The 10818-nt window shown below is 49.7% G+C and overlaps 1 protein-coding gene across 1 annotated transcript; it reads left to right on the top strand.

Annotated features, from left to right (window-relative positions):
• Nucleotides 1-390: 390 nt before the first annotated feature.
• Nucleotides 391-634, top strand: LOC124680844 (low temperature-induced protein lt101.2-like). The gene is made up of 2 exons (XM_047215884.1): nt 391-471; nt 551-634. Exons 1-2 carry the CDS (start codon nt 391-393, stop codon nt 632-634), a joined length of 165 nt encoding a protein of 54 aa, XP_047071840.1.
• Nucleotides 635-10818: the final 10184 nt, after the last annotated feature.

Raw genomic sequence — 10818 nt, forward strand, 5'->3', positions numbered from 1 at the left:
TTTTGACGTAATAGTTAAATACATTGCCTGAATTCGAAAAGTCACTTTTGAATGTAATAATTGATCAAAATTTAGAAAATTGACTTTCAGAAAAACTGGAAAGGAGAAGATTCTACCTGCGCCAGAGTCAACCAAGCCTGCTCGGCGCATAGAGAGCCAGGCTGCCATGTGTCCACCGAGCATGGCCCAAGTGTCGCGCCAGCTCCTGCCACGTACATCTCCCTCCGCCCAATCCATGTCCTACCTGAGCTGAGCTGAGCTCTGTCCATGGCCCTACTCGCCACTTAATCGCCCTCTCTCCATCCGAACAAGCTCTCGGACAGCACCGGTGACCGTAAAGAGGATCAGGGGAAGAATTTGAGCTCTGATCGGAAGAGACGAGCTGCTAGGATGGGTTCGGAGACGTTTCTTGAGATCCTACTGGCCATCCTGCTGCCGCCGCTCGGCGTCTTCCTCCGCTTCGGCATCGGCGTAAGCTACCAAACCATCCCAGCGATTTCATCGTGCGTATGTATGATAGATTGATTCGGTGGTCGGTTGATGCCTGCAGGTAGAGTTCTGGATCTGCCTGCTGCTCACCCTGCTGGGCTACATCCCCGGCATCATCTACGCCGTCTTCGTCCTTGTTGCATAGTCTTATTAGTTCAGAGCTCAGGCTAGCTTGTTCTAGATTCGAGCTTCTGTTAGTTGGTTTGCTCTCTGCTTGGATAAGATCGATACCCCGCCTTGCTTGATGTACTCAATGGATGTTATTTAGTCACTGCATGTTTTGGTGCAAGGTTCGTACGTCCCATGCCATGAATAAAACCAGCTAGCTCATGTTTTTGTAGTTGTGGGGTTTCTGATTTGCCGTCAGCGCAGTCGATCGCGTCTCGCTCCTCTTCTGTATTAGAGGCTGGGAGAAAAAAAAAGTGATGCCGGAGCTTGCTTTTGCGCTAGTTCGCTTCTGTCGTTTCTGAACAAAAGAATCTCTCTGAAAATTCAAGATTCTCCCGCGAAAATATGTGTAGTCGAAAAGTGGCGCATATAGCTCTTCAGGCGTCCATAAAAAAACAAAACGTCCTCATGTACTGTATATGATGATCCCCACCCCTTCCTCCCGTGTCGCTCCCTCCCGGGGCGACACCGGAGGACCCCCAAACCCTAGCTGCCTAGTACCTCCTTCCCCTCCCTCCCCTCCCTTGCCGCCGCCAGAGGAGACCGCCGTAAAGCCGGCGCGGTGCCAAGGATGGCGGCGGCGAGGCTGTCGCGGCTCTGTCTCTCTAGCGGAGGGCTTTGGCGTCTGGGGCAGCGGCCCCGTCTGGTGTGGGCGGCATGGTTCCTGGCGGCAGGAGACGGTTGCCGGTGCTGTTGGCCGCCCTCTCAGGTGGCGCGGGCGGCGAGGGGACGGTGGACGGTGGCTGCTGCTGTGTGGAGGCCACCCCGTTAACCTCCACCGAACTGAAGACGACATCTCCACACCGCGCAGATCCCACCCCCTCTGGCTTTGACAGATCTAGAGCCGTCTCGGGGTGATGGGGCTAGGGCTCTGTCCGGGAGAAATCCCTCGCCGGCGGTAGCAGCCTGACATTGGCGACGTCTTTGACGCCGTTCTCCTCCTTGGGGGCAATGTCGAGGTACACCCGTTTCCCCTACTTCCTTGTACCCGGGTGAAAACCCCAAATCCACGGATTGGGCGGCGGCGTCGCTTTCCCCCTTTAGGCGCCATCTTTGGGTCTGCGGAAGGGGGTTTGTGATGTGTGTGGTATTGTCTACCTGTGGCAGCGTTTCTCGGAGGAGTTGCGGTGGCGTGCTCAGTCGGATTAAGGTCTGGCCTTCACGGCGGTGCGACTGCCATCTTCTTGCAGTGTCTTCAGTGGTGACATGGTCCTAAAGCTTGCGTCTTTCGGTTGATTGGTTTCGTGGTGGATGACGACGGTCGGGGGAAGCTCGCGTGCAGAGGTGTTCGTGCTTGCGGTTCGCTTCCCTGACATTTTGTTCTTGGTTGTGCATCCGCACTCTCGGGTGAGCTGCTCTGCCTCCCGACGGTACGACACCCTTTGAGCGAGGGCGAGAAGGCAGGGGCCTTCTTCGGAGGTGGAAACGGATGTCTCATAGACAATGTTGATTTGGAAGTTGGCGATGGCGGGTTCCTCCGGTGGCGTGCTTGTCTTCCCGACGTTGTCTACTACATCAGATCTTTCTAATGGTCGATGGCCTCGAAGCCCAAGTTGTTGTTTTCTTGTTTATCCTCTGTCTGTTTGTTGTTTTGGAGCCTGTAAGCTGATCTTTCAGCATCTTGTACTTGCCGTTAAGGCGTTATTAATTTAACGCAGGGCTACAGCCTTCTATATAAAAATGTACTGTATATGTGAGACGTGGGAACATATTGTATCAAATTTCTAATGAGACCACATAGAAATGTTTTTATGCCACATCACTACTCCTTGAAATAGGCTTTCGCCCCGCTTTATAAATAAAGCCGCAACGGCCGAACCGATACAAGGTGGAGAGGAGAACCTCTTACAAAGCTGATCAAACAAAATCAAAAAAGAACACAGAGACCCCAAAGTTGCCACGAGGACATTGACCCCAAAGTTGCCACGAGAGCATTGACGCGAGACCGAGTCAAAACGGGGCTCCACAACGACGCCCCCAAGAGGGAAAACGACGCATTGCGCCGCCGCCGAGACCATGAGGTCAAGGGCTTTCACCCGGAGCCGTACCGTGGGGCGGATACCCACAACGACGCCCCCAAGAGGGTTGCGATACCCGCAGGCACCACCGTCGTTGGCGCCGAGGCACTGAGCTTTCGCCCGGAAGCATCCACACACCACGCCCGACAACTCAGCCACCCGCTGTCCCTAAGTTGGGCATCCCAAACACGATCTGGGGGTTGCCGAGGCCGAAACGCCGCCAACACCAGGATCCCCCACCGTCCGCTCCACGCCATCCTCATGACCGAAGAGAGAGACCACCACCACCGCCGCGTTGCCCGCCGAAGAGCCAACCGCGATGTCCACCTTCCAGGGCCGCCGCCCCGGCATCCCCACGAACTCGAGCCCATGGGTTAACCAGCACGCCGCAACTCGAATTGGGCAGGGTAGGAAGGCACCATTGACAGCAGCCATCAAAGCACACGGCAGCCCAAGGGAGAGGAACCACCCTCCGACACCTGAGGTGCCCGCCGTCCGGACGCAATAGCATGGTCAATGTGGCCTAAATCAGGCCCGGCCGCCTGCAGGCCTCGATCACGCCCCATTAGCCGTGCCACCACACTGCTACGCCTAGGTCGCCGTCGCCATCCACCTGCAGCACCGGGCCGGACCAACCCTTGCCACCATCGACCTGCCACGTGCTAACCAGACACCATGAGCGGCGTCGCCGCAACCTCACTCCTCGCAAACGGCCTTGGCCGAGACCACGCACCGCCGGCAAGAAGCACCCCTGCCACGACGCCCGGGGACAAAGCCGCGCCGTTGTCGACACTGCCATGCCGCCGGTCAAGCCGAACACTTTGTCGGCATCGAAGAACTCGCCACTCGAGCAAGAGCCTCACCTCGGCCCTCTCGGACAGAAGATGGACCGCGCAGCCGTACTGCCGAGGACCGCCGGATCTGGGCCCACCTGGCCCAGGTCTGGCACCAACGGCGGTGCAACCTGGGAGGAGCCCCGCCGGCGTTGGCTACCTCCACGGCCCTCCTGGCCCTGGACGCGGCAAGCCTGGCCCAGATCGGGGCCCGCCTGGCCCAAACCCGGGCCACCGCCGCCAGCAGCCTCCTCCGCCGTCGCCCTCCGCCGTTGGCCTCCGCCATACGCTGCGCCAGCCCGCACCTCCGCCGAGAACAGCCGCCGCCAAGCCTCGCCGTCGCCGCCGGACCGAGCTCCACAAGCCCCTAGGTGCACCGCCGCCGACCGCGCCTGCCTCGCGCAGGGCCCCTGCGAGCGGGTAAGGAATGTCCCACCGCTGCCAGCACCGCGCGGGCTTTGCCCGGCGGCTCTCGCCGGCGGCGGCGGAGGAGGAGGGAGGGGGGGAGGTTGGGACGCGTGAGCTAGGGTTCGCCCCTGGCGTCGCCCGAGGGAGCGACGCGCAGGAGCGGAGCGTTTTTTTCCGCCACCGTGATTAGTCTACTCCTGTCCGCCACATCACTACTAACGCAGCAGTTGAAAACCCACACCACAAAATCGTTCCGCTGTTATCTATTCACATTGGCAATTATAGCACTTTCAGAGATTAAAGTTCCTTGACGAACATGGAACTTGATCAGTAAATAGCCCTCCTCTTTGTCGAAAAAGTAAATAGCCGTCCTTTAAGAATAAGTTCAAAAAAATCACCATGTTCTCTTTTGTTTCTAAATCCATGGACAAAGCAAATATATATAGCTAACAACAACCAAAGATCTCGCTCACTGGTATCCCCCCACGCTGAAGGTCTCGCTTGCGATATGCTTCCCGACGTACATCCTCTTGTTGAGGGAGTAGCCCTGGATCAGGAATCTGTGGAAGCCGCTCACCATCTCCGTCATAGAGCGTGAGCTGGTCGGATCGCCGCCATGTCCCACGATGACATGGCGCCCCACATCATCGGTAGGGAAGGGCCCAGCGGCAAGGGCTTCACCTACGTGAAGGCCCGTCGAGGAGCACGTGCGAGCTGTGCGCTAGCACTGGGCCTCCAAAAGTTTGGGGCCCCCAAATGTAAGGCCCACGGTCGATAGATCATGGCCTCATCTCCCGTAGCACATGCTACATCTCTCGATGTCTAACTGTGCGTGAGTTTGGCCCCAATTCAGTCAGATCGATTGATGATCTAAGCACGAGCCATGCCGCCAAGGGCGGAAAGATCTTCCCCCGGGCGGGCAGGGGTCTCCCAGTCCATGGCGGAAAGGTGGTCTAGCCACAGGAATGGGATAGAGTGGTGGAGGGGACATGGCTGTTACGGGAGGCTGCCGCTCTCTCAAAGTCACTGTGCGTCTCTTGATCCATTCTTGGTTTCTTGTGTGATGTTGTCGTTTTATGCACCATTGCTTGCCCGTTGGTTTGGATGGGTTGTTTCGTTTCCCCGTTGGCTGCGTTAAAAATATATAATGTAGATGTCTCTAGATTACTCTGAACATTAGCACAAGTAGTACATACGTAGTACATACATTCTTTTTCTTTTTTTCCCATCAAAGGCCCGAAATGCAGATTCATCGCGAGTACACGAAACACATACACTTTTTTTTTTGCCAATAAGACTCCAAAAGATGAATTGATAGATGAAGTGAGTCTGAATTCATAGTGGTATGTCTTAAGAAATTCAATTTGATATATTTCTAGATAATATACTATATGTAATACTAATACATAACTGAATTATAACTAAGTGAAAGTATGCATTAGTATATTAGCAATATGATTTTTTTTGTAAGAATTAGGGCTCCATCTGCATTTCGCACTGGGGCCCTAAATTCCTGGAGACGGCCCCTGTACGTCGTCGCTCATGTGAACGGGATTGGCTATGCTTATGGTTACCATGGAAGAGAGGATAGGATGCCCTAGCCTTCCCCATCACTATCCATCACCTGTAGGTCGTTGCCGTCTCCGCACGAGCTCTGCCGCCGCTATTCATCACCTGCGGTTAGGAAAGGGTCAAGCGGGTAGGCCTCCACCACGCGGGTAAGTAACCAATTAAGTTTACGCCTTAGACTTCTTTCGTTTACTAATATATATTTTTTTAGCTTTTTATATATTCATCTATTTTGGTAATGTATCTAGTCTATTTTTAATGTGTAGATTCGCTCATTATGACGTGTATCTTGTTTTACTTTGAAATGTCTAAACCCATCTTATATTTGTGAACACATGGGAGTACCCACTACTGCACAATTAATGCACATGTGCTCCTTAAGACATTACTGAAGAGACAGATCAAAGCATTGATCCGAACAAATATTACTGTAGTTGCACCGAACGGTACCCCTCCAAGGGCTTTACTTTTTCCCCTACTAAATAAGAGAAGAAGCGGATCACCTACTATTAACTATTCACGAACATCAAGTGCCCGCCATAGCGAAAGCTAGGAGGTAGAGCTAAGTTGCGTCCCGATCACATATGTCACACCGTGTGCTTAAGAAGATACTACCTAGGGATAGGATGCATCAGGATCTGTGACGAGGAACTTGGACACGACACTGCGTCATTGAAATATCTAGTTTGCATGACCCTGTTGGCATGGCTCACCGCCTTTCCGCCTTTCGCTGAGTTTGATTAGGGCTAGGGAGACTCAGGTCATGCACTCTGTGTTTCTCCTTGAGTTATGTGCTGCACTTTCCCATATGATGTGCATGCTTGTGCAAATTACCACATTAGAGCAGGATCATTGAGCTCCAAAGCCAAATGTAGCGGCTAGCATGTAAAAACAAGAATCCAAAGCGACCTTTGGAAACCATGAAACACCTTTGATGTTCTCCATGGAGGCAAAGGTACGTTCATCGATCTGCTAGAATACTGGACACTGCTAGCGGTGTAGTGTGTGATCACAGTATCGGTGACCCTGTTTTGGGGTCCCGGGGATGGATGGCTTCCGTGTATGGTTCGCCTGTTCGATGGAAACAATTCAGCCACGTTGGTATGGTCGAGCAATCCTAGAGGATTTGTCTAGTGTAGTAGCTTTTTCTTACTAGCTTAGTTGGTTGTTTCTGGACTCATTGTCAGTGGCGGATGTGTAACCTGATTCTCGACCACTTGTTGTAAAACGAAAAATCCATACATTCAAATTTTGACAAATCTCACACGACTTTCATGGGATGGAGGAAGTATAATATAGTGTGCTCGTGAAGCAAGATCATCATTTCTTTTCTCTTCCTCTTATTGATTTTAATATCATCTTATATTATGAGATGGAGGAAGTATCACATAATGGTTCATCCACATCATTGTTTCTAGCAAGTTGACTTTCCAATTGCTTCACAGAAGGTTCTAGTACTGGGAAATGAGAATTTTGTGATATGTGTTCCATGGCCGAACCTTGTGGAATTGTTTCCGGAATGCAAGAGAGCTTGCTTCGGATTGTCTCGATAAGTCACAAGATTGCAGTGCCCGAATTATGTGCCTCGGTCCCAAGGGCACCATCAAAGATGCATGCATCCCTCGCTCTACCCCGCGCTAGTTCAATACGTACCGTTTGCAGACACGAAGCTGCTTTATCATGCTCTGGATCAGGCACTCTTCGTCCATGAATCGGGTACCGTAGCATGGCAGGGTCTCCTCACATGAGATAGTGTGCCTTAGATTTGAGAGGTGTAGAGTTTTCGGTGCCGATTTCTGGGAGTTGTTCTTTTGGATATCCATTCTAGCATAGTTAATCAGACCTAGAATGACGATGTTTAGATGATTTGCGCATGCCCTTCGATGGGCATGATCGAAGTGATAGATCGAACCGGGACCCCAAATTCCTAGTGCTTGTTTTATTTAGTGTTTTCTCGTGCGGTCCAAACCCAACAGGCCACGATCAATTCTTAATAGATGTGTCTCCTGATATTTTCCCGTTTCCCTCCACGAAGCCTAGTTCACGTCACTCACTCGCGCCGGCGTGTCTGATTCCTTGCCGATGTTGTAGGTCCTTGCCAGTGGCTCCCCACTCCCCTTCGCCGTTCGAGCTTGCCTACTGCCGATCCGATCAGGTTCACCAGACACCATCTCCCGACTCCCCTGAGGTCTCAAATCTCAAGGAAACAAGGTAAGATCGCTCATCGCTGCAAGCCTGCTGCCTGCAACTCATGGACCTACCTAGTAAATTAGCCATGTAAATTATTTTGTTAATTTGTGAAACGGGGTAAATCATCAGAAGAACAAAGTGTCTATCTAATGCTGAAAAGAAGAAGAAAAGACATAGATTAGATTCAGTGGCTCGGTTTCAAATGGGGGTGGTCTAGATAGATTTATGATGAAAGTCTCAAATTAACTCTGAAAATCAAACTCCAAATGCTAATGTTGATACGGTCGTGGTGATAATGCCGTAGAGGTTGAGGCCCATACCGCAGAATTTGATGAAGGTGATGATGCCTATATATAGTGGCGATGAACACGGTGATGCTAATACTGATGATGAAGGTAGTCATGCTAATGTTGACATTGAGGGTAATGATGCTAATACTTGTGGTCAAGATAATGATGCTATTGTTCACGATTACACCAATAACTCTTTTCATCCTGATATATTAAAATCCAAAATATTGTGATAGTCTTGATCCTAAACTGACTGCTAGTTGGATGCCCGTGCGTTGCCACGGCCACTATATTTTTTTTGTCTTGCGCAAGTGTAAGTATTTCATATGGAAATTCAAGGATGGCTAAATGATATCCCAAACATATTAAGATTTATGTTAGTTCAAAATGTATTTAAATAAAAGCTCCAATGCATACAAAGAGAGGACCCATCCAATTATCTCTTATTAACAAAGAACTACTCACTTCCTTTTGACATACTAAGCATGATCACTTAATACAAAAAAGAAAGAAAATGACATGGCTTAGTGTGAGTTGGAGTTTTCTTCTAGAAGATACTAGAACGATACCCCGCGTGTTGCAGCGGATATCTCTTAAGGAAATCTAATAAAACACATAAACTTGGTTTATAGAATATGCAATATTTAGTTGCACATGACTTAACTATGTAATGATATAGTACGAGCGGCAAATAAAGAACGACATTGCTAGTTTAATTGTTAAAAATAGATAATCTAAATATCTTGCATGTAGATATAGATAATAAATAAGGACTACTATTAGCGGGATGAGGTGGACAAATGATTGGCTAAGACAGTAGGTGATGTGGATAGCTTGCATGTTGATAGACAAATATTAATTGCACTTAGTGGGGTTTTGTTTTATAAAAAGTATAGATAAGATCTAACTTTGGTTTGGCAACTGTTCCGCTACGCTGAGCAAAACCAACATAGGCTTCCCATATGAGCTACGCTGAGCAAAAGCAACACATGCTTCCCCTGCGATCAGGCATCTTTATAGAACTGTAAGATCTCAAGAGATCATGTTGTGCTCAGAATAATTCTCTCAAAACATGGATCGGAACCTATTCTTATTAATGCCAACATAGACAATGAAGGTTGGCTTCTAGAATGGCAATCTTATTTTTTCCGCTTTATATAGGTGTAGCCCTCCCTCGTGTCGGTGCGGCGGCCGGCGCGCCGCGCCGGCGCGCCCCTTCCTCCCTCCCCTAGCCCTCATTTGCGCGGTCTCCTCTCCGCCGCCGTCGCCCGGAGCGTCGCCGGGCAAAGCCCCTGCGGCGCGGCGGCGACGGCGGCCTTCCTTAGCCTAGCGATCGGGGTGCGGCGGCGTCCCTCCACTCCTTTCAAGCGGCACCGATCCGAGATGGCGGTGACTGGGGAGATCACGCATCGACGACGTTCGTGGTGGTCGTTGGCCCCGAGACCTTTGGGCCTCGGCGGGCGGCGGCGCTGTCAACCTTCGGCGGTTGCAGGGTTTCCTCTTGGCTATCTCTGAGTCACAAAGGACGCCCAGGATATGATCCGGTTTTGGTGGTGGTGGCTTCCTTCTGCCTACGAGAATGGCAACACAGTTACAATTTAAGAACCAAACGATATGTTAAGAAAATCACCAACCAAGATGATGTAGCTCCCGAACCTTGTATTCCCGTTATAAAAATCCCATTTAGGGAAATAAAAGATGATGTAGCTGCAAATCAAGCAAGTAGCTACAGTAAAAGCTTAATTGCTGGAGAAACAAAGCTACACAAAATAAACGATCAAGCAAAAATATCATCAATATAAATCTTGATTAAAGCCCCATGAAATATGCCACATGTCAAATAACATATATTATTTCTTCAAAAATAACCAAACAGGAGGTGAATGAGAGCTCCAGGTGCATGATACACGTAACTGCATTTTTATGTTACCATGCAAACCGTGCAGAGTAGACCTCTTGAATCATGATAACACCAAGTTAGCTACAGCCCACAGAAGACCTTCATTAGGTAGTTATTGGAGAAATGTGTCTGTGACGTGCACGCGTGCATGTTTGTACCATTGATATCCTGCTTTCAAATTCGTGCTATCCTGTTTTACCAAGTTTCTTTGAGAAATTTTGTGTTTCAGTTTGAGCAAACACATTGAAACCTAATGATACCAAATGATATCGTGCACCCAGTTACTGTATGAGCCACACTTCATGTTACATAGAAGAACCAATAGCTCAATCCAAGCAATAATTAGTAAGTATTGTAAAACATTATGCAGTGATGAAATGAATGAAGCTATAATGAATCACTTATATACCATGATTCCGCCTGGATCACAATGTCTATTTGGTATTAAAAAAAATCAACCCCACAAGTAGTATGATCTTACCAGAAAGTAATGCATCTTCACTATACAATATTTTCTTCATGTCGTTTCATGATCTCAGTATCCAGGGACATGGAGTTCTTCCTAAAAAATCTTACATGTAGCTAGATACAGAGATAGATTGTTCCATAAATTGGTGGAGAAGTCCATATCTTTAACAGAAGCTTGCGGACTGGTGTTCTCAACGCTCCACAGCGGCCAACGACAGCAGGGAGGAAGGTCAGGGACGTCGGAGGCGAGAGCATGACCTTCCTGTTTGTGCTCGGTGCAGTGACTCCGCTCCTGGTGGAAACGATTGCTGGGCAGCCGCTCATAATGCTTGCTCAGGACTATATGGCTGTCGGTGACGTCTTGGTTCATTGTGAGATCAAAAGGGGAGAGCAGAGAGAAAACATATGACCTAGGCTTGTCCGATGGTATAGTTCCTGGGCGGCGAATTGGGTATCACAGGACGTTGTGGTGCGGTACTTCGTTG

The sequence above is a fragment of the Lolium rigidum genome, unplaced genomic scaffold, assembly GCF_022539505.1.
Source record: "Lolium rigidum isolate FL_2022 unplaced genomic scaffold, APGP_CSIRO_Lrig_0.1 contig_29825_1, whole genome shotgun sequence".
Classification (NCBI taxonomy): domain Eukaryota; kingdom Viridiplantae; phylum Streptophyta; class Magnoliopsida; order Poales; family Poaceae; genus Lolium; species Lolium rigidum.

Bases quoted from the DNA above. Each gene is read 5' to 3' on its own strand.
- LOC124680844 (XM_047215884.1), top strand. From the start codon at position 391: ATGGGTTCGGAGACGTTTCTTGAGATCCTACTGGCCATCCTGCTGCCG. The intron at 472-550 runs GTAAGCTACCAA...TGATGCCTGCAG, and splicing joins TCCTCCGCTTCGGCATCGGC to GTAGAGTTCTGGATCTGCCT.